Genomic DNA, 23,598 nt, shown 5'->3' on the forward strand with positions numbered 1-23,598 from the left:
GGCTGCAACGGAGCAGGTTGAGCCTCCGCTACCACTGAAACCGGTAGCGTCCCACCGTTGAGAAGATGAACTCTTAAAAATGTTAAGTAATGTTTAAGTAAAAAGCCTCCCTAATGAGAGATGTACGTGTAAATAAATGTTTTACCTTTTTCCTACAGTTTGAAAAAAAAAACCCAAAACCTCTGATGTCCTGTAGCTCGGGGACGAGCTACGTTTAACCAAGGGGGAATGTGACGCCCTGGCCTATCAGGACGTCACAGAGTATTGTGCAATCTGCCCTTCTGTGCTATATCCACCTCCTCCTTGGTTACAGGTCCCCAACAATTGGTGTTGCCAAGAACAGCTAATCAAAATCCTAGGAACACTCTGAACCACACCCACCAGACACACCAATGGACGGCCTGAGTGGAATAGGGTCGCCCACCAGGGGGGTTGGTTAAGGGGGGGGTCAGGAGTGTCAGGAGACAGTCAGTTGAGCAGTAACTCTCTGAGTGAGAGGAGGTCAGGAGCTGGGCTCCTTAGAACTACTAGGTAGCAGACATTGGTCTGGACCTGGTAGGAGATGGACTCCGGTCGCAGGGGATCGTGACAAGGGGCACGGACTGTCGAGGAGGACAGCCGGCAGTCTTGTGCCATCACCGGGCAGGGGCCAGGGCACAACGGGGTACGTGGGCCCTAGGTTAGGGAGTAGCTTCAGGCGTCCTGACAATTTACCCGACGAGGACGGAGCCTTCAAGATCCGTTCTCCACCTGCTCCAAATCGGGGTACTAGTGCAACGAGGGGGATAGGACTTTCCACTACAGAAAATCCCAAGCGTGAACCCTGAGAGCAAGCTGCCCCAGGTAGCCACACTGGGTAGCGGGACCTGATTAGTTTCAAACTAAAGGGACCAACTAGAAGAGAACAAGGTGCCAAAGAAAAGGTCACAGACTAACAGGCAACACCAACAGAAATGGGACCCAGGCATGCTCCCCCTCAGCAGCAGCGGTGTCCAGAACTTTGGTTTACTACAGTTGTCGGTGTCAGTGTTATTGGACTGAGTGAGTATGCAAGTGACCCTAATGTCCAAACGGCACATCCCTGTCACCATCACAGAGTCCCGGGGCATCCCCCCTACCCGTGGAGGGGTTAAACACCTGGCTGCCCGCACCATCGCCACCGGGTACTCCCACTCGCAGCGGTGGTACTTCACCTTACCACACACCACGGGTGGCGTCACGAACTTTCCACACCATCCCTTGTACATAACCCCCCCTTTGTTTGAGGAGCCGCACGACCCCCGGGTCCAGAGCCCTCTAGAGCCACCACGGATCCGGATCCGAGCAGCCCGGCTGCTAACACGGGGGGCGGCACACCTTGTCCTTGTCATAGTTGATCAGTAGTCTCTGGTGTTCGGCCACCTCATCGTGAGCCTTCTGCAGGGGTTCAACGAGGCGACGGTTCTGTTGCTGGAGGTCCGCCATCTCTTTCGCTAACCGATCTTCCTTTTTCCCCATCTCCTCCATCTGTAGGGGCATATTAGTGGGGCTGAACTGGATGCACCCTGACCGCTGGGCCCACTACTGGTTTCAGTGTCTAATGGAAGTCAATGGGGAACTCAATCATGTTTCAAGGAAATCTTCCTGTAGCGCTCGCTCATCCATAGAGAGGAGACATATAGACAACACGAGCATCACTAACATTGGGAGTAACCACTGTTTATTTGACTGTTTGTATGACTTGTATTCCAGAAGTGCAGGTACAGGCTCAGAGATGCAAACTGACAATGGCACGATAACGGAGGAAGCTGTAGATTTGCCGGATTAACTCCCTCTGTAGGTGGTGTAGGAGTATGGGGTCAGCAGGAGCGGCACGTGGTGCTTCTGTTTTGGGTCCGAGATGGTGAAAACAACCTGTAAAATAAGAGGCGTCTCATATTAGGAATGAACACATAACAGTGGAATGCTATTTTTGGGGCTCATGCAGCCATGTGGCCCTTAGACCGGGTACAGACGGGTATATTTTATGCTCTGTATATAAATACATTGCCCAGACTGATGCAAATTTACATCCTCATATGTAGCGCCCTGGAAAACCAGGCAGTTGCACATGTAGGCCCCCGCATAACACCTATCCCACGAAGGGTTAAATCCGCCAACCTGAAACCCTAGTCACCCCCCTCAGGGAAGGACGGACAAACCAGTGGGCAGGACCAGGCGGATAGGGAACGCCCACCTAGGGGTCTGGAGAGCCCGGGGCGGGAAAACAGTCAGTTGAGTTAAGAAAACGTTAAGTTCAAGTTGGGAGTAGAGGTGCGAGTTGACAAGTGCCGGGGTCGGAGCCCTGACACCTTGGCTAGGTGGCAGAAGGTAGCCAGAGTCTGCAGGAGACAGAAAGACGGCTGCCGGAGATCCGAGGTGGACCGGGACAGGGTTGGAGCCCGCCGGTACCGACACCGGAGAACCGACCCAAAAACCGTGTGCACAGAGGGGGTACTTGCACCCTGAAACCAGGACGGGCACCAACGGCCTAGCTAATTAACCAATTGAGGGCAGGATTTTAGGTCCTGTCCCAACCTAAGTCCCGAAAAGTAGCAGACCACCCACCGAGAGGGATAGGGCAACCGCCAGGGCCCGTAGATTCCAAGGGTCAGCGTTAAACGGGCACGGCTCCCAACCAAAGGACCGGGAGTGGACTCCTGTGTTTCAAACCGGGAAGTCCTATCTACAAAACGCTGAATGCAGAGGAAAGAGACTTTGACTACCAACCTGGGTGTGCGATCAGATACACCCGTCTGCGGCAGCCGGCCACCATCACCTTGGTTTACCACAGGACTTGTGTGCTTTATTCGACCGTGAGTAACATCCCCGGCTTGGCCGGGTGCGCCGGCCCCTGCACTCACTATCCTCAGCATAGAGACATTGGGCCCCGAGACATCCATCCCTACTCATGGAGGGGTTAACATCCAGCTGCCAGCCCAACGTCCCCAGGAGCCCCGCAACGGCAGCGGTGGTGCCACACTTCACCACACACCGTGGGTGGTGTCACAGACATTGTACAACCAACCCCGTATAAATACGTCCCCTTTTATTCGGCGGGTCCGGAGAACCCCTCGAGCCGTACCGTAGATCCGGATCCGAGCAGCACCGGCTGCAGGCACGGGGGCGGAACACATACATACCAGGCTGTGAGATCTGCAGTCAGACTGGGTGAAATATGCCTGTCTGAACCTGGTCTAAAGGGGGACGTCCATCAGACGTGACCATGAAACTCAAGTCGCCCCTCTGCCCAATTATCCCATGTGACAGCCAGTGTCAGAGGAGGAATCGGCCATCACAGAGATAAGTGCACGTTTTACAGTGGGGTATTCGTAGTAAAGGACCCACACGCCATATTTTAAGCCCCCTCATCTTTATATATGACTTTCTGGTTAGCACTGGAAGAGCCGGTACCTCCACATAAGGGTAGAAGCTGTCCTGCTGCATCTGTCTCCAATAGTCCTTTGTGTCAAAACGTAACTGGAAAGTCCCGGCAGTGAGAGGTTCTCCTCGCAGGAGCCCCGGACAGCGGCCGTCCTCGTTAGTGACGCTGGAGAACAAAGATTCACAGAAAATTTAACTCTTTCCATTAGCTCATAAAAAAAAATTGTACTTAAATGTGATTTATTGAGGTCTTTATATTAATGATAACACATCAAGTCCCTGTGGTCCTCTAGGAGTTACAAAACCATGTTCCTAACACAGCAAAACTATCATCAGAAAATGACCTAATGTTTTTTTTAGCCATATTCTGTATTAAAAAAAAAACAGGAATCTTGCAATTTACACATGGACCATTGAGGCATTTTGAAACTTTGCACATGTACATTAACCTCATCTTTTGAAACAAGCATCTAATGAGCATGTACAAAGTGAAGAGAGAGGAAAAAGGTTGGATGTGATATCTCCTATTGTGATTGGTAAATCTGGTGTTATTAGCCGTGCATTGTAATGCTGCCTCTGATGATAATGAGAATGCTGAAAACTCTGGGAGTATCAGGTCCTTTCCTTATGATGACTTCCCTTTTTGTTTAGATAATGTGGGCACTGCTGGCGCCTCCACCTTTGATCCGCTCATCTTTGGTCTATAGATAATTTGTATTATACCCAATCCCCGGGGGGCGGTCCTGCACTCACCTTCTGCTCACTTGTGTCCATTTTGTTTGGCTGGCATCCAGCTTGGACAGGGTGATGGCCAGGCCTTTTGCAGGAATCCCCTGCGCTGTATTTAGGACGTGTGTGCTGAGCAGGCTGTCACTGCCCCCCGACATGTCCTATAAGATAAGTGATTATTCATATAAAAGACCTCGTTATTTCCTATTTATTTGTACATTTACATGGTGAAAAAGGCAAAAAAAGTACAAAAAAGTTTTATTGTGGACTGCATCTTCGGGACTGCAGTTTATCCATTTATTTTACATGTATTAGGTCACTTTCACCCATGCCGTCCGAATACGGACTCTGATGTCCGCACCGGCCGAAGCTGTTGAGTTCAGGTCCAATAACGGAACCATGAAACACAAATACGTGAAACCGGCCTGACCTGACAATTCACCATAAAACCATACAGAAAGTAAAAAGTAATCTAATATATAAAGCTGAGTGAGTGTGTGTGTGTCCGCTAAAGGAATTCGCAACGTCGCATGTACAATCATGAAATTTTGCACAGACACTGCGCTTTACAGTTATTCGCCAAAAAACCTGCCTCCATTAAAGTCAATGGAACTGGCAGCCACAATGCAGCCAGAACTTCAGAAGAATGTGCAGCCACGCCCCTAAATGGAAAGTTGGTGTGTCATAATGCAACCAGGGAAAGAGACAGACAGGGACAGAGACAGACAGACAGAGAGGGAAAAAGACAGGCAGAGACAGTCATACAGACAAAGAGACAGACAGACAAGGAAAGAGACAGGCAGAGACAGAAAAAGAGACACAGACAGACAAAGAGACACAGACAGGGAAAGAGACAGGGAAAGAGAAAAACAGAGATCGACAGAGAAAGATACAGACAGCGAAAGAGACAAACAGGAAAAGATACAGACAAAAAGAAAGACACAAAGACAGACCGGGAAAGAGACAGACAGGGAAAGAGAGAGACAGACAGGGAAAGAGAGAGACAGACAGGGAAAGAGAGAGACAGACAGGGAAAGAGAGAGACAGACAGGGAAAGTGACAGAGAAAGAGAGAGAGACAGGGAAAGAGACAGTCAGACAAAGAGAGAGAGAGAGTGACAGAGACTGGGAGAGAGTCAGAGACCATTACCATCCCGGGCAACGTCGGGTACTACAGATAGTATAATAGAAAGCCCAGCTCACCCAAGATGTCTGAAGCTGCAGTCCGGAGCAAGGGAACGTGTGGTATGAAGGAAAGAAGAGAGAGTCCGGCTTCACGGCTGCAGTCTGCTTTATTCAGTAGAAAATTCCACTCATATGACTGTGCGCGCTTTGACATGTGAAACGCGTTGATTGATGCCTTTATTATTTTAGCAATGGTTTTAATGTGATTTGATTTTTTTTTTACCAGATAAAGAAGACTGTACCCATGGAGTGGGACTCTCTTATGTAAATGTACCCAATATCTAACATCCAGCTTCCCAGAAATACGCAAATACTGTATATTGTATAAATAAAGAGGCAGTTGCACTCTGAAGTGTTAAGACCTATTTAGAATGAATATAGCAAAATGAACATGCATTACTGCTATGAAAAAGACATATTAAAAATTGAGATACTTGGCATATAAAAAGGGCCAGTTTTTGTGAGCCCAACAGCCAACGTCAAGGCGTATCTCTGAATGTTGGGCCCTATCTACACTAATGCATCTCTTTGGGTTAAAATCCTCCAGTTTATGGGCAGATAGGAACCTGCTAATAAAGAATTAAAATGACCTAGGAGTAGGAGTGCTCAATCAAAAGGTACAACCCCATAATCTAAGTGAAAAGACTGATGATACTTCCCAACATGCAAGTGTGAACAGGTGCACACTGAGCATGAGATAGATTTTAACCAATAGAGAGACAGTCTGAAATGCTAAGATATGTTAACAATGAATATAGGAATAATGAACATGCATTACTGCGAAGTAAAAAACATTAAAATTGAGAGACTTAGCATATAAAAATGGACATTTTTTATGAGCCCAACAGCCAACGTCAAGGTGTATCTCTGAATGTTGGCTCCCAATATATTAACAAAAAAACAGTAGCACTCTGAAATGCTAACATATGTTAACAATGAATATAGTAATATGAACATACATTACTGCCAAGAAAAAAAAAACATAAAAATTGAGCCTTTATGCTTAGATTATGGGGTCATTCCTTCTGATTGAGCACTCCTAGTCATCAGCCTTAGGTGATTTTAATTCTTTATTAGCAGGGTCCTATCCGCCCAAAAATTGGAGGGGTCTTTTAACCCAAAAAGAGGCATTAGAGTAGATGGGGAACCAGCATAAAAGATACGCCTTGACGTTGGCTGTTGGGCTCACATAAAACTGGCCATTTTTATATGTTAAGTATCTAGCTTTTTATTAAATTTTTATGGTTTTTCTTAGCAGAAATCCATGTTCATATTCCTATATTCATTGTTAACATACCTTAGCATTTCACATTGCAACTGTCTCTTTATTTGTCAATATACGGTATCTCATGCTCAGTATGCACCTATTCACACTTGCATGTTAGGAAGTGCCATCAGTCTTTTATCCTAATATATTGTATAGTTTCATTAATAGCAATTCCCTAAACCTTTACACACATTGGTTTTGGGTTAATATGTGTATATAGGTTTTGGGTTAATACGATTATATAGGTTTTGGGTTAATATGTGTATATAGGTTTTGGGTTCATATGTTTATACAGTGCCTACAAGTAGTATTCAACCCCCTGCAGATTTAGCAGGTTTGATAAGATGCAAATAAGTTAGAGCCTGCAAACGTCAAACAAGAGCAGGATTTATTAACAGATGCATAAATCTTACAAACCAACAAGTTATGTTGCTCAGTTAAATTTTAATAAATTTTCAACATAAAAGTGTGGGTCAATTATTATTCAACCCCTAGGTTTAATATTTTGTGGAATAACCCTTGTTTGCAATTACAGCTAATAATCGTCTTTTATAAGACCTGATCAGGCCGGCACAGGTCTCTGGAGTTATCTTGGCCCACTCCTCCATGCAGATCTTCTCCAAGTTATCTAGGTTCTTTGGGTGTCTCATGTGGACTTTAATCTTGAGCTCCTTCCACAAGTTTTCAATTGTGTTAAGGTCAGGAGACTGACTAGGCCACTGCAACACCTTGATTTTTCCCTCTTGAACCAGGCCTTGGTTTTCTTGGCTGTGTGCTTTGGGTGGTTGTCTTGTTGGAAGATGAAATGACGACCCATCTTAAGATCCTTGATGGAGGAGCGGAGGTTCTTGGCCAAAATCTCCAGGTAGGCCGTGCTATCCATCTTCCCATGGATGCGGACCAGATGGCCAGGCCCCTTGGCTGAGAAACAGCCCCACAGCATGATGCTGCCACCACCATGCTTGACTGTAGGGATGGTATTCTTGGGGTCGTATGCAGTGCCATCCAGTCTCCAAACGTTACGTGTGTGGTTGGCACCAAAGATCTCGATCTTGGTCTCATCAGACCAGAGAACCTTGAACCAGTCTGTCTCAGAGTCCTCCAAGTGATCATGAGCAAACTGTAGACGAGCCTTGACATGACGCTTTGAAAGTAAAGGTACCTTACGGGCTCGTCTGGAACGGAGACCATTGCGGTGGAGTACGTTACTTATGGTATTGACTCAAACCAATGTCCCCACTGCCATGAGATCTTCCCGGAGCTCCTTCCTTGTTGTCCTTGGGTTAGCCTTGACTCTTCGGACAAGCCTGGCCTCGGCACGGGTGGAAACTTTCAAAGGCTGTTTAGGCCGTGGAAGGCTAACAGTAGTTCCATAAGCCTTCCACTTCCGGATGATGCTCCCAACAGTGGAGACAGGTAGGCCCCTTGCCAGCCTTGTGACCCTCCACGATCTTGTCTCTGATGGCCTTGGAATGCTCCTTTGTCTTTCCCCTGTTGACCAAGTATGAGTGCTGTTCACAAGTTTGGGGAGGGTCTTAATTAGTCAGAAAAGGCTGGAAAAAGAGATAATTAATCCAAACATGTGAAGCTCATTGTTCTTTGTGCCTGAAATACTTCTTAATACTTTAGGGGAACCAAACAGAATTCTGGTGGATTGAGGGGTTGAATAATAAATGACCTCTGAATAAACTTTTCACAATTTTAAAAAAAAAAAAAAAGAAATAACATTCTTTTTTGCTGCATTTCACACTTCCAGGCTGATCTACAGTCCAAATGTCACAATGCCAAGTTAATTCCGAATGTGTAAACCTGCTAAATCTGCAGGGGGTTGAATACTACTTGTAGGCACTGTATACGTCTTAGGTTCATATGTTTATATAGGTTTGGGGTTAATATGTGTATATAGGTTTGGGGTTAATATGTGTATATATACGCTTTTTGGGAACACTCCTTGTGATCTGTCTGTAGGGGAATTCCTTTTCCCCGTTCTGTAATTACTCAGATTTATAAGATTATGTGAGGGAATCCCCTTCTTGCAGTTTTAGGTTCGGAGTTGGGGGTCCGGTTACTTTTTTTTCAGGCTGACATGAGTGAGTCCTACACCCAAAGGGGCCGACATAGCTGATACAAGTCTATTCGGGAGTTGCTACTTAAGCGATTCCCCTGTATATTCTGCAGGGACGCTCCGGTGCAGATTCTCCTTATATACCTACTTGTGTTCTTGAAGATCAGCAGAAGCCCTTCCTCCCGCCGGATGCCACTGACCTGAGCACAGAGGAGGGGTGTGATCCCGCCATGCCCACAGACATATCCCCACCTGATCGTTACCTGTGCCCCCTGCAGGTGCTGCTGAACGAGCTCCAGTCGCTTCCTGCTCATAGTCCTGTTCCAAGCCTGAACCTTTGTACTGCAAAGCTCCTGCACCCCCGGGGGCCTGGTTAACATTTACCAGCGTGCACGGCCTTGTTTTCCCGTCTCCCTGATATCACTGACCCCTGAGGCAACGAGTGTCCTAATATTCTAGATTGCACCACATTACAAAATCATGGCTGCTTCCAAAAACAGCGCCCCCCCCTGCCCACAGGTTACAGCTCATCATTAAAGCTGAGCTGCAGTACCGCATGCAGCCATTAGTCAGGGGTGGCGCTGTTTCTGTGAAAAAAAAATACATATTTGTGTGACATATTAGTTTTCTGGATGGAAATATCTTAAAGAATTCTGATTGCGTAATAAATTACAAGGGCTTCACAATACTCTTACAGAAGAGAATCATAGATTATGCGCCATATTATGAGGGGCGCTAGTGGGGTATAATTTATATGTCCCCTAAATGCCTCCAGTAGACTGATAGGTGGCAGTGCCAACTTGTGCTGTTTATATGTCAGTGCATGTTGTGTATATGTGACGCCGCCAGGTGGTCACACACAAATAGGCCCCCACATAACACCTTCCCTCGAAAGGTTACACCAAGCTGACAAAACCCTAGTCACCCCCCCCAGGGTAGGAAAGGCACACCAGTGGGCGGGACCAGGCTGAAGGAAAACGCCCACCTAGGGGTCTAGAGAACCCAGGGGCGGGAAAGAGAAAGAGTTTCAAGTTGAGAGTGGAGTTGAGCAGAGTGTGCGGAGTAAGAGGGAGGAGAAGAGAAAGTAAAGTGACGTTCAAGTGGAAGTCAGAAAGGAAAGGTGTCGGGGTTGGAGCCCCGGCGTGCTGGCTAGGTGGCAGACGGTGGTCCGTCTCTGTCAGGAGACGGGAAGACGGCTGCCGGAGATCTGAGGTGGACCGGGACAGGGTAGGAGGCCGCCGGTACGACATCGGAGAACTGACCCGGAAACCGTGTACAGAGGGGGTACTTGGACCCTGAAGCAAGGACCGGAACCACCGGCTTTGTTAATGCACCAGTTAACGACAGGATTATAGGTCCTGTCCCACCCAAAGTCCCAAAAAAGAGACCGGCAGCCCACCGCGGGGGATAGGGCATCCTCCAGGGCCCCTTTAGATCCCACGGGTCAGCATCTGCGGGCAAGGCTCCCACCCGTAGTTCTGGGAGCGGACCCCCGTGTTCCATACCGGGAAGTCCAAAGAGAACCAAACAGTGCCGAGGAAAGTGACACAGACCATCACCCCGGGTGAGGGACCAGAATACATCCGGCCGCGGCGGCTGGCCACTGGCACCTTGGTTTACCGCTGGACTTGTCTGTTTTCTTTGACTATGAGTACACTAACGTCCCCCGGTCCGACCGGTCGCGCCGGCCCCTGCAGCCACCATCCTCAGCAGAGTGACACTGGGCCCCGGGGCATCCACCCCTACCCACGGAGGGTTAAAAACAACTAGCTGCCATCCCAACGTCCCCGGGTGCCCCCCTAATAGCAGCGGTGGTACCCCATCTTACCACACACCGTGGGTGTCGTCACGGACTATATAGAAAATCCCACATACAACCAAAACCCTTTTTATTCGAAGTGTCCGCGAGCCCCCGGGTCCTGAGATCCCCTCGAGCCACACCATAGATCCAGATCCGAGTAGCCCGGCTGATGGCACGGGGCGGCACCATATACGACCATGTGAACATACAAGTCACGGTGCATCATTTACTGATCCACGGAAAACAAGGCTCCATGGCGGCCGTGGCACCATGATGTTCTGACCTGAAACCGGACAGGGTTATTCTCTATGATTGGGGTAAGGTATGATAGGTAACATGCTACAGTTTTGGATTAGTCCACCCGTACCTAGAATAGGTCAATGGACCCCATAGAAAAACAGGCTGTCAAATAATAGATTTTCATTCATTGGCGGAAAAATACAAAATCCCAAATTGTATTTGTGACGACCTGGACTAGTCAGATCGTCCCAGGTAGTCACCCCCCCCCCCCGCCCTCCCGATTAGGTGACATCAGTCAAACTAAAAACCTTGTCACCACCCTCCAGGCTTGATGTCCACACCAGGAGGGGCGGAGCCAGGTGGTTGGCTCCGCCCACCGAGGAGTTCACAGGCCTGGAGGCGGGAAAACACACACAGAGAGTCAAGTACAAGTGTAGAGTAGTCTGGAGGAGGTGGAGAGCAGTCAAGTTCACGGGCAGTCCTGTGTCCAGGCCTGCCAAGAGACTACCCCGTGGCTGGGTCGGAGCCCAGTCACCATTGGCAAAGAGGCAGACGGTGGTGGCCGCCTGCAGGAGCTGGGATTACAGCCGGTGGAACCGTAGGGACCGGGGTCGGGCGGTGGCCTGCCGGTAGCGAACCAGGGAGCCGATTTGAAACCGGAGCACCAGGAGGGTTACTCAGACCCAGTACAAAGCCCTGAACCGACAGGGCCGAGTCAAATCAACTGATTGCGGACTGGACTTTAGGACCTATCCCACACAAGTCCCGTCAGAAGACAACAGCCCAACCATACAGGGTAAAGCCACCGCCAAGGCATAGAGACCCAAAGGGCCAGCGTCTGTGGGCAAACGGGCTCCTATGGCATATACAAATCGGGGAGCGCACTACCGGTGTCTAGGCATAGGAGTCAAACATGTACACACAGAGGTGCAGGAGAAAAGCGGAAACCACCAACCGATTCCGGGAGAAGCTGCAGCCGGCTGCGGGCCCCGTTCATCACTCCGTTTGGTTTACCAGAGACTCGAGTTTATTGTGTCAGAGTGAGTACACCAGTGCCATCAGGCACCACACCGCACTGCACCACAACACTTCACCCTGCACCCCGGCCCTCGCCAACCGGGCCCCGGGACCAACATCCCCTACCCACGGAGAGGGTCAACACCTAGCTGCGCCATTACACCGCTCCCGGGAGCCCCCAAACCTTCACTGCAGCGGTGGTGTCTATAATCACCACAACCCGTGGGTTGCTTCACGAACTTACAACCCAAACCAACCAATCACTGCCCCGGTCGTGGAACTCCTCACCCAAGTCCCCGCGTGTAGCGCCAACTCCCTTGCAGAGCGACGTGACCCCCGGGTCCGTGAGAGGCTCGAGCCACCACCCGCAGTACGAGCATGGATCCGAGCGGCTCGGCGGCCACAGCCGAGTCCGCGGGGCGGTACACATCGACTCTTCTGGCGTCTGTGAACAGGATTGAACCAGTCCACTTACCAGTGCGCCTTGAAGTCCCAGTCAGCGGCGTCCCGCTGAAAAGTTGGAGAATCCGCCATCTTGGACGCGAAACGTTCCGGCCCGAGCCGTCTTGCCTGAACAGAAAGGGCGCGAAAGCGAAACCCCGCCCCCCGAGAGCGGAGCGGAGCAAAAAGCAAGTGAAGTGCTCAGAAAATACCAAGGGGGGAGGGTGAAGATACGGCCTCATGTGACTAAGGAGATAAAAGCAGGGACGTCAGGACTCTGCTACCCGTTTAGTTCCTGGACTCCTCAACAGCACCATGTCCGCCCCGTCAGGAGAACCCGAGTTCCCGGAGCCCGCGCCCGGCACAGTGGCGTGGGTGGAAGCCCGGACGACCCTGATGTGCTGCCGTCTACAAGTCCAGGTGAGGTACCTGATGGAGCAGTGGGCAGCCAAGATGGGGAAGATAGCCGCGACCGTGCGGGCACGCGAGATGGAGGTGAACTTGGAGGAGAGGGCAAGCGACCCACGCCCCTGTGTCCCCGAGGGACCGGCCGCTGCGGCTGAGGGACCCGGTCTGCCCCCACTCCGCCTGTCGTCCCCTCCGCCGCCCGTACCGGTTGTTGCCGCTTCCCCGCCCGGTCAGCTACCCCTGACATCGGTGGCTGAAACCGCCCCGCCTGCCCGCGAGGACCTGTTACGGGGGTACCGGCAGATTAGGACCAGGGGTATATATCCCAATCGCCAGTCGGGGCCCACCGTGCTCCAGATGGTAATGGAGCTGCTGGCACCCTGTTGGTTAGGCGGAGACTATAGAGCTGGAGGGCTCTGAGATAACTCAAGGAACCGGTCACGTGTGTAGGGACAGGTCAAACCGGACGACAACCCAGTTAGCGTTTCGGTGGAGCGAACGCTACTACGACCACGTGTGTAACACGTCAGGCCGGATGGTAACCAGTTAGCGTTGACCGAGAAGACCACTGCGACAGCGCCCTGTCGGCCATTTGTGTGCAAGACACGTCAGGCCGAGCGGTCCTCCGATTAGCGTTTCTGGCCACCACTCGACTGGCCACGTGTGTAAAGGACACGTCAGACCAGGTAGTCACACCAGTAGCATTTGACTGGGAAGCCGAGGAGGATACTAGGGTTCACACACCCAATCCAGGAACACCCTGTTAACTTCACAGGGGTTCTGGGGTGCGCGGTCCGTGCACGTAGAGGGCACTCTCGGACAGGTGACGCAACAGGTATTCTGTCTGTGTGCGTAAGAGGCACAACTGAACAGGTGACGCAGCAGCTGCAGCCCAGTTAACGCCACTGGACTGCTCTAGCACAACAGGAACGGTAGCAAGGAAGCACAGTGCCTGCCCCTCATGTGCTGAGCCACGAATCTTGGCGTGACAGGCACCGTTCGCCTAGCCCTACCTACCGCTTCCAACAAGGCTTATGCCACCAGGAACTCTAAATGAAGACTGCGCACCTCCATGTTGTCTCCAGCCCCTTTTATAACCTGGGTCCGCCCCAAACCCAGGGTGGAACCACCAAGGTCCAATAGCAGAGTGCCATGTCATCAGTGACGTCACATGCGACCTATCAGGAACCGCCACGTCATTGATGACCTCATGGCAGCCACGCCCCAAACACTTCACCAGTCATCGTCTGACGACCAATGGTGAGGTGCCAGATCATAGGGGCGGGCCTCTGCGAGCCAGTCCGGAGTTGCCACGTCATCAGGACACCTGACACCCTCTGTCCTATCAGGGCCTGCACCTCACGGACATGCTCAGTGAGGTTCTTACCGGACCTAGCCTCTGATGCACTAAGTGCCTGAGCATGCTCAGTAGCCTGAGCAACAGGCTCAGAAATCAGACTATCTGCCTGAGCATGCTCAGTAGGCACATCCCAGAACTTAGACACAGCACAAAGTCCAAGTACCTGTGCAAAGAGGCTGTTAGGGTTAATTGTGGGAGCATGCTCAGTAGCCTGAACTGAGGACTTAGTCTCAGACATAACACAATCAGGCTGAGCATGCTCACTAGGCAAAACACCGGGCTTAGACTCTGGCTGGGGTAAATCGGCGCGCATGCGCACTAGCCGCCTCTCCACACTTAGAAGTGGTGGAAGGAACAGCCAACTGGACGACCCGAGGCACGGCCAAGAACGGCAGCCGGCGCCTGGGCGCAACAGGAACCGCAGCAGGCTGCTTGCAGCTATGGCGGTGTGTCGCCCTGGGCAAGCCAGGGGACACAGGTCACACACCACCACACCCCACACTCCAGGTAGGCACATCTAAGCTAACCAAAAATCCTTGTTGCCTTCCTCCAGAGGCTGATGATTCACACCAGGGGGTGGGCCAGGCGGTTGGCTCCGCCCACCGAGGAGTTCACAGCTCTGGAGGCGGGAAGGACCAGGAGATTAGCCTAGGCAGGGCTAGAGTGAAGGAGTAGCCAGACAGGGCTAAAGTAAACAGCTAAGTGAAAGTGAAGGAAGAAAAGTAGTAAAGGAGGAAAGCAAGAGTGGTGACAGAACAGAAGGAGTGTGCAAAAGCCTGAAGTAGTCCAGCTGTGTGCAGGACAGGTCAGCAAGGTCAGCAACGGCGGTGACTGTCTGGAGGGGGACCGTTTGGAAGTTCCTGGAAGGACCCCGTAGGCTGTGTGCCCGGCGGTCTGGAGCAGTGTTCCGAAGGACAGTCAGCACCAGGGCAGGGGCCTCTCAGACCCCGGCAAGGCTTGGAGTCGCCATAATTTGCCGAATCTGTCAGTGAAGGGGACGTAGAACCCCCAACAACCAAGTCCCGATTGAAGGCAACAGCCCAGCCAGTGTAAGAGAGACACCGCCACCGCCAAGGCACCAGTTTCTTAGGGCCAGCGCCTGCGGGCAAAGAGTAGAGCTCCCCCGGTCCAGCTTGAAGCCAGGGAGCGGGTTACCGGTGGGGACCCATCGCAACCAACAAGTAAACAAAGGTGCTAGGAAAAGGGACATCACCGTCACCTACCGGGAGAGCAAGTGCAGCCGTCCGTGGGACCGTCTTACCAGCCGTTTGGTTTACCGTAAAAACTGTGTCAACGTCTCAGGCTGAGTGAGTACCACAGTGCCGCAAGGCACAGCGCTGCCCCCGCGTCCCTGCGCCCACCAGGCCCTGCACCTCCCAAGCCATCACCGGGTCCCGGGATCACCAACCCCTACCCACGGAGGGGCAACACAACACCTGGCTGCTCCGCACCACCATCCCCGGCATCCCCGTATTGAGCAGCGGTGGTGAAATCACCACAACCGTGGGTGGCGTCACGGACAATAAACAATCCCCACACCCAACAACCCCTTTCACTCACGGGCGAGGAGTGCCGCTCGAGAAACCCCCGGGATACGGCCTACAGCTCGAGCCACCACTGAGCAGCGGCCGCCGGACCAGAGCAGAAGGGGGTGAGCGTAGTGTGCTGACACCCTCCTCCCCGCCCGCGACAACTTGGCGTCACGAACAGGATCTTACCGCTCTGCCGTCTGGTAGAGGTGCGCCTTGTTACCGCCGGAGGTATCCGGCAGAAAAATTTCAGAAGCCGCCATCTTTGGCGTGAAAAGTTCCCTCTCGAGCGTCTTCTCGAGCAGTAGAGGCGCGAAGGCCAAAACCCCGCCCCGAGAGAGGAGGGGCCGGAAAGAGCTAAGGGGGACGGAAACAAGATGTCTGCGCCCGACGGAGCCGCTGGAGGAGCGGTGGTCGCAGCCGCAGCGGCACCCGCGGATGGGAATGGACCTGCCCAGGTCCCGGCCGTACCGGCGGGAGGTGCCGCGGCCCCCGCGCTCGCTTAGGTCATGCCGTTCTCCTTGCCCTATGCGCCCGGAGCTGCCTGGCTACCGCAGTATGACGGGAAACCGGATGCCCTACAGGCCTTCCGGAAAAAGCTTAACCCGTTGCTAGAGCTGTACCCCCTGACCGATAAGCAACGTGCAGCGATAGTGCTAGGCCAGTTAACCGGTGCGGCGGAGCAGGAAGCGTAGACCTGGGCCGAGGGGGACCGGCTCTCTGTAGCCACCATCTTTGAGAAGCTACAGACTGCCTTCGAGACCCGGACTGAAGCTGAGCTGAGGATGCAGTTTTACCAGTGCCGGCAACGAGCTGGGGATAGCATTCGGGACTATGCTCTACGTCTGCAGACCGCCCTCCGCACGCTGAAGCGGGCGAACCCTATTAATGAGGCGGATAGCAACAAGATGTTAGTGGAGCAATTTGCGCAGGGGATGAGGTCCCCTGAGGACCGTAAACAACTCCGGCTGTGGGCCCTGGAACACCCTGATGTGGACTTTGCTGTGTTAAAGGAGCGGGCCATTAAAGCACTACAGCCCCCAGCGACTGAAGTTCTGGAACCCGCCCCGTGGCCCGTCGAGACGGCTCCCGTTGTGGCGGCCTCAGCCAAACCAACCTCTCTAACACCTGCAGCCCCGAGCAGCACAGTGGAAGAACTAGCAGCCCAGGTCCGTCGCATGGACGGAGACCTTGCCAAAATCCTGGCTGCACTACAACCTCTGACCAGATCTCAGCCTCCAGCACAGATACAGCTTGCTGACAGTCCTGAGGATGTCCCCTGGATGCAGCGGAAAAGTGCTAACAACCCGCGGAGCAGACCTCCAATCTGCTACAAGTGCCGTAAGCCGGGTCATTACTTCCGACAGTGCCCGTTAAACGAGCAACCCCTGGGGCCCCGGGCCAATCCTCAGGAGTAGAACATCGTGGCCCCCCGGACTGGCGGGACCGATATATCGGGGCCCGCCCCATCATCCCCGTGGCTGTGGACGGCATACCAGTGATGGCTCTCTTGGACACTGGATCACAGGTAACTACCATACCGTACACGTTGTATCAGCAGTATTGGGCCATAGACGAGCTGGCGCCCCCAGACAATAGTATAACGTTGATTGCCGCTAATGGACTTCCATTGACCCAGGTGGGGTATAAACAAGTGGCTATGACAGTGGGGCAAGCTGAACTGCAACACCAGGGTATGATTGTGATCATGAATGAACCCAGTGATCATAACCCGAAAATAGTGCTGGGAACCAATGTGATGGAGCACTGCATGGCTGATGTGTTAACCCTATTACAACAGCTGGCCGCCACAGCGGCGGGGAGCCGGCAGAGGGCTGTGCAGCGTGAGATCCGGGCCCTGATGTACCGCCAGCATGTAAGCTCAACAGGAGGGGAGATTGGTGGAGTGAGAGTGATGGATGTTGCTCCATTGACTGTGCCCCCTAGGAGCAAGATGATGGTCTGGTGTAGGGCAGCAGTAGGGCCTCAGGGGCGGGACTACCCTGCGATGATGGAGCCCATGCCTTCCGAGCACTGGCCCACTGTAATGGCCGCCTGAGGGGTGGTGGATGTGAAGAAAGGGAGAGTGCCTGTGAGAGTGCTGAACTGTGGGGAGGAAGAAGTCAGGCTTCCCCGGTATGCCACCATTGCCAAGCTGCTCACCCTGGACCCTCACACTATCCATGAAGCCAGTCCATCCACACTCCCACCTACCACCAGCACTTCCCCACCCCAGGGGGAGACAAAGGAGTGGCATCAACAGCTACATGTAGGCACTGATGATACCCCTACACATCACAGGGCAGGGGTATACAGGGTGGTGCAGGAGTACGAACAGGTTTTCAGTAAGCACCCCCTAGACTTTGGGCAGATCAAGGGGGTCCAACACCACATCCCCACCGGTGAACATCCCCCTATCAAAGAGAGGTATAGACCTATTCCCCCTGCACATTACCAGTGTGCCAAGGATATGTTGAGGAATATGAAGGAGGCTGGGGTTATTCGGGACAGCTGTAGTCCCTGGGCCGCTCCGTTGGTACTGGTTAAGAAGAAGGATGGTACCATGCGGATGTGTGTGGACTACCGGAAGATCAATCAGATAACCCATAAAGATGCCTATCCATTACCTCGTATTGAAGAGTCTTTGGCTGCACTGAGAACTGCAAACTACTTCTCGACCCTTGACCTCACCAGCGGATACTGGCAAGTGGCCGTGGCCCCAGAGGACCGGGAGAAGACCGCCTTCACCACCCCGATGGGGCTCTGCGAATTCAATAGCATGCCGTTTGGGCTGTGCAATGCCCCCGGAACCTTTCAACGGCTGATGGAGTGCTGTCTGGGACATTTAAACTTCGAGACCGTCCTGTTGTACTTGGATGATGTGATTGTTTATTCCCAGACGTATGAGGCCCATCTGGAGCACCTGGCCGAGGTGTTCGCGTCCCTTGCCAAGTACGGGATGAAATTGAAGCCCTCCAAATGCCACCTGCTGAAACCCCGGGTGCAGTATCTAGGGCATGTGGTGAGTGCGGATGGTGTCGCTCCCGACCCTGAGAAGATTACTGCCATCCAGAGCTGGCCGAGACCAACTACAGTGAGGGAAGTAAGGCAGTTTCTGGGTCTGGTGGGGTACTATCGGCGCTTTTTTAAAGGGGCACACGAAGATGGCTGCCCCCATGCAAGACCTCCTCGTGGGACAGACCAAAGGTGGTAGACCCATTGGAGCCCCACTGTCGTGGGAGGACAGGCATGAGGAGTCCTTTTGCCAGTTGAAGGCGGCCTTGACCGGAGAAGAGGTCCTGGCGTACCCTGATTATGGGCGCCCGTTCATCCTCCACACGGACGCCAGTAACGTGGGGCTAGGAGCGGTCCTATCCCAGGTCCAGGATGGAAAGGAGAAGGTGATTGCCTATGCCAGCCGAAAACTCCGGCCGACCGAAAGGAACCCTGAGAACTACAGCTCCTTCAAGCTCGAGCTATTGGCGTTGGTGTGGGCTATCACGGAGCGGTTCCGCCACTACTTGGCGGCAGCAACATTCACCGCGTTTACGGACAACAATCCGCTGACTCACCTGAACACGGCCAAGTTGGGCGCGCTGGAGCAGCGGTGGGTAGCCCGGCTAGCCAACTATGATTTCACCATAAAGTACCGAGCCGGTCGCGTCAACATAAATGCGGATGCACTCTCTCGAATGCCCCATTTGTCAGAAGAGGGGTGCGAGGATGACGACCTCGAGGAGATTGAGTTGCCTGCGTTTCACCAGCCGCCTACTGAGAGGGTACAAGTACATCAGCAATGAGTGGATCTGGACCCACGGCCCAGTCAAGAGTGGCAGGAAGCTCAGGACCAAGCGCCGGCTGTTCGCCTTGTCAAGACTCTGGTGGAACAAGGTGCTACGGGAATAGACCCTGCCGCTCCAGCCGAAGCCCAACGCTTCTGGAAGGAACGGAAACGGCTTTACCTACACCAAGGGAGGCTGTACCGTGAGCTGATCAACCCGAAGACCCATGAGAAAATATGCCAGTTGGTCATTCCTCAAGCTGACGTCGCTACTGTCCTGCGGGCATACCATGATGGTGCTGGCCACTTCGGGTGGAAGAAGCTGGAGATGCTGTTGAGGGAGCGGTTCTATTGGAGTGGGATGCGTGAATCGGTGGAAGCCTGGTGCCGAGAGTGCGGTCCTTGTACGCTGAGGAGAAAGGACGAGACTAGCCAGAGGGCACCCTTGCATCCAATAGTCACCCATCAGCCGCTGGAGTTGGTCGCCCTAGACCATGTCAAGCTCACCCCTAGCCGAAGTGGGTACACCTACGCATTGACCATTGTGGACCACTACTCAAGATTTATGGTGGTAGTCCCCGTTAAGGACCTGACTGGTCGAACTGCTGCTCGAGCGTTCCAGGCTTATTTTTGCCGACCCCATGGGTACCCCGAAAAGGTGCTGACTGACCAAAGCCCGGCCTTTGAAGCAGAGGTGTTCCACGAATTCTGCCAGTTGTACGGTTGCAAGAAGATCCGGACCACTCCGTACCACGCCCAAACCAACGGCATGTGCGAGAAAATGAACCACTTGGTCCTGGGGCTCCTCAAGACGCTACCGCTGGAAGAACGGAACCTGTGGCCGGAAAAGTTACCCGACTTAAGGCCCCGTCACACAGAGAGATAAATCTTTGGCAGATCTGTGGTTGCAGTGAAATCATGGACATATTGTTCCATTTGTACACAGCCACAAACCTGGCACTGATTGTCCACAATTTCACTGCAACCACAGATCTGCCGCAGATTTATCTCTGTGTGTGACAGGGCCTTAAGTCGACATGTACAATAATATCCCGTCTAGCTCGAGGAAGTGCACCCCAGCGTATCTGATGAGGGCTCGGCCTGGCCGCCTGCCGGTGGATCTGGAGATGGGGTTGGAGGCCCCAGAAGCACTCCCTTCGACGGCGGAGTGGGAAAGTCGGAGGAGAGCACAATACCAGCAAATCCAGGAGTATGTGGAGAAAAACCTCAGTCGAAGTCGAGAACAACAGGAGCACCGGTTCAATCAGAAGGAGTCCGCGGGTCCCTTCCAGCCAGGAGATGTAGTGCTGAAACGGAAGAGGAAGGCCCACAAGCTGGATGATCAGTGGGAGCAAGTCCCTTACGTCATACAACCCACAGAATGGGAAGATGGGAATGCCTACCAGATCAGTCGTGACCAAGGGGGCACCCTGGCCACAGTTTCCCGGGACCATCTAAAAAGGTGTCCCCCAGCGTTGAAGGCAGAGGCTGAAGTACCGGTTCCTCCACCAGCGGAGAAGGCAGCAGAGGTAATCCACACGGTAATGGGTGACTTCCCAGCAAACTGGCCTACACAGAACGGCGCGGTGATTCTTCCAGTGATACTGTTCCCACAACCCGTGGATGAAGAAGTAGTGGAAGCGGTTAACCGTGAGCCAGAACCAGTGCCAGTGCCCAGGGATGAACCTGTACCCAGCTCCCCTACGCCTCCGCCTGCCCCACACTATAGCCGGGAGGAGGAACCGATTGTTCCCTCTACCCCACTGTCTAGCACCACTGACAACGGGCCCCGAAGGTCCACCCATTCCAACCTAGGTAGACCTCCACTTAGGTACAGGGAGACCGTTCTGTGAGTAAAAGGGGTCAGGGAATGTAAAGAGTGTTTGTTTGTTTAAAAGTTTAAAAGAATGATAAGAAAAAGATGATTACCGAAGTTTAACCTGATTTGCTTTGTGATTGAACCGGCTGGAGCCGGCACCGTTGTCCCCGTGGGGACCGTTTAAAAAGTTTTTGCATGGAGGACTATCAATGGACAAGCCCGTGAACTTGCAGGGCAACCACAAACGTTAAGTGGCTTGTAAATATGTTGTTTGCCGTTACCGTTTCCGCAATGCCGCCTCCGGAGAGGCAGGTTGGAGGGAGGGCCCTCAGCAGAGCAGGCTGGGGCCCAGCCACCAAAAGAACCGGTGGCTACCCTCTGGAGGGGAAGGACAGATCCCGTTCGGGTACCGTGTGCTGGACTGTGGGTCAAGGGGTGCTGCCTGGGCTTTAGGGGCAACATCAGGGCCAGGTTGCTTGGGTGGGAGAGAGCGGAAACCGTAACCGTAAACCGTTTGAAACGTTAAAGTAAAAGTGCCTCCCGTTAAGGGAAGATTTATTAAAAATGTATATATGTTATTATTTTACCATGTTATCTTTTACAGAAAAATAAAACCGGTGTTGGACGGCAGCCAGCGGACGGTCGGCATTTTGCTAAGGGGGAATGTGTCGCCCTGGGCAAGCCAGGGGACACAGGTCACACACCACCACACCCTACATCCCAGGTAGGCACATCTAAGCTAACCAAAAATCCTTGTTGCCTTCCTCTTGAGGCTGATGATTCACACCAGGGGGTGGGCCAGGCGGTTGGCTCCGCCCACCGAGGAGTTCACAGCTCTGGAGGCGGGAAGGACCAGGAGATTAGCCCAGGCAGGGCTAGAGTGAAGGAGTAGCCAGACAGGGCTAAAGTAAACAGCTAAGTGAAAGTGAAGGAAGAAAAGTAGTAAAGGAGGAAAGCAAGAGTGGTGACAGAACAGAAGGAGTGTTCAAAAGCCTGAAGTAGTCCAGCTGTGTGCAGGACAGGTCAGCAAGGTCAGCAACGGCGGTGACTGTCTGGAGGGGGACCGTTTGGAAGTTCCTGGAAGGACCCCGTAGGCTGTGTGCCCGGCGGTCTGGAGCAGTGTTCCGAAGGACAGTCAGCACCAGGGCAGGGGCCTCTCGGACCCCGGCAAGGCTTGGAGTCGCCATAATTTGCCGAATCAGTCAGTGAAGGGGACGTAGAACCCCCAACAACCAAGTCCCGATTGAGGGCAACAGCCCAGCCAGTGTAAGAGAGACACCGCCACCGCCAAGGCACCAGTTTCTTAGGGCCAGCGCCTGCGGGCAAAGAGTAGAGCTCCCCCGGTCCAGCTTGAAGCCGGGGAGCGGGTTACCGGTGGGGACCCATCGCAACCAACAAGTAAACAAAGGTGCTAGGAAAAGGGACATCACCGTCACCTACCGGGAGAGCAAGTGCAGCTGTCCGTGGGACCGTCTTACCAGCCGTTTGGTTTACCGTAAAAACTGTGTCAACGTCTCAGGCTGAGTGAGTACCACAGTGCCGCAAGGCACAGCGCTGCCCCCGCGTCCCTGCGCCCACCAGGCCCTGCACCTCCCAAGCCATCACCGGGTCCCGGGATCACCAACCCCTACCCACGGAGGGGCAACACAACACCTGGCTGCTCCGCACCACCATCCCCGGGATCCCCGTATTGAGCAGCGGTGGTGAAATCACCAACACCGTGGGTGGCGTCACGGACAATAAACAATCCCCACACCCAACAACCCCTTTCACTCACGGGCGAGGAGTGCCGCTCGAGAAACCCCCGGGATCCGGCCTACAGCTCGAGCCACCACTGAGCAGCGGCCGCCGGACCCGAGCAGAAGGGGGTGAGCGTAGTGTGCTGACACCCTCCTCCCCGCCCGCGACAGCGGCGCCGGTTCGTAACAGGACCCACCCGTAGAGGCAGCCCGCGGACGGCCGTATGTTCGGCCCGCACCAACCCCACTACCCTGGAAGGTGCCCATCCCAGAAGCAGTACCGCCGGTCCAGGAACCAGCGCCCCGAGAGATCCCGGCCCCGGCCATCCGCCCGGCCAAGAGGGAGGTGACTGTGAACCGGAGGCCCGCCCGGCAGGCGAAGCTGACCGCGTCCTGACCCCAGGCCTCGGCTGAGGCGACGCAGGGTTGTTGCTGCAAGGCAGTGTGACGCCCTGGCAAAGCCAGGTTGTCACAGAAAGAGTTAATCCTCCTTGGTAATCTGATCTCACACTGGTGCAGCCAGACAAGCCACATCCCCCAGGGTAAGAGAAAAGCAGAGCAGAGGGGAGGGGCTGGAGCAGAGTGTTTGGAGAGACAGACAGAAGAGGAGCCTGGAGTTGTAGCTCCCAGGCTGATAGTGAAGCGTGCTCCGAGAGGGCCGGGACAGGCTGCAGTGAGGAAGGGGCCAGAGGTAGCCGGGCAGGGTAGTGGCCCTCCGGTACCTGGGTGACCCGGATCCCTGCAGGGGAGTGGACTCCCCGTTCCCGGCTGAGGAGAAGGAGGAAGAGAGTGGAGAGAAAGGCACCTGGCTGCAGG

The 23,598-nt window shown here is 53.4% G+C and overlaps 1 protein-coding gene across 1 annotated transcript in view; it reads right to left on the reverse strand.

Annotated features, from left to right (window-relative positions):
* Window positions 1-1,682: 1,682 nt before the first annotated feature.
* LOC142254738 (cadherin-1-like) overlaps window positions 1,683-23,598 on the reverse strand; it is a 61,321-nt gene continuing 39,405 nt past the window's right edge. The window contains exons 9-11 of the mRNA XM_075325994.1: window positions 4,156-4,292; window positions 3,433-3,568; window positions 1,683-1,893 (exon numbers count right to left, since the gene is read on the reverse strand). Coding sequence (XP_075182109.1) covers window positions 1,804-1,893; window positions 3,433-3,568; window positions 4,156-4,292 — 363 coding nt within the window. The 3' untranslated portion in view covers window positions 1,683-1,803. The remainder of the gene's footprint in view (window positions 1,894-3,432; window positions 3,569-4,155; window positions 4,293-23,598) is intronic.

The sequence above is a fragment of the Anomaloglossus baeobatrachus genome, chromosome 10 (genome assembly GCF_048569485.1).
Source record: "Anomaloglossus baeobatrachus isolate aAnoBae1 chromosome 10, aAnoBae1.hap1, whole genome shotgun sequence".
Taxonomy (NCBI): domain Eukaryota; kingdom Metazoa; phylum Chordata; class Amphibia; order Anura; family Aromobatidae; genus Anomaloglossus; species Anomaloglossus baeobatrachus.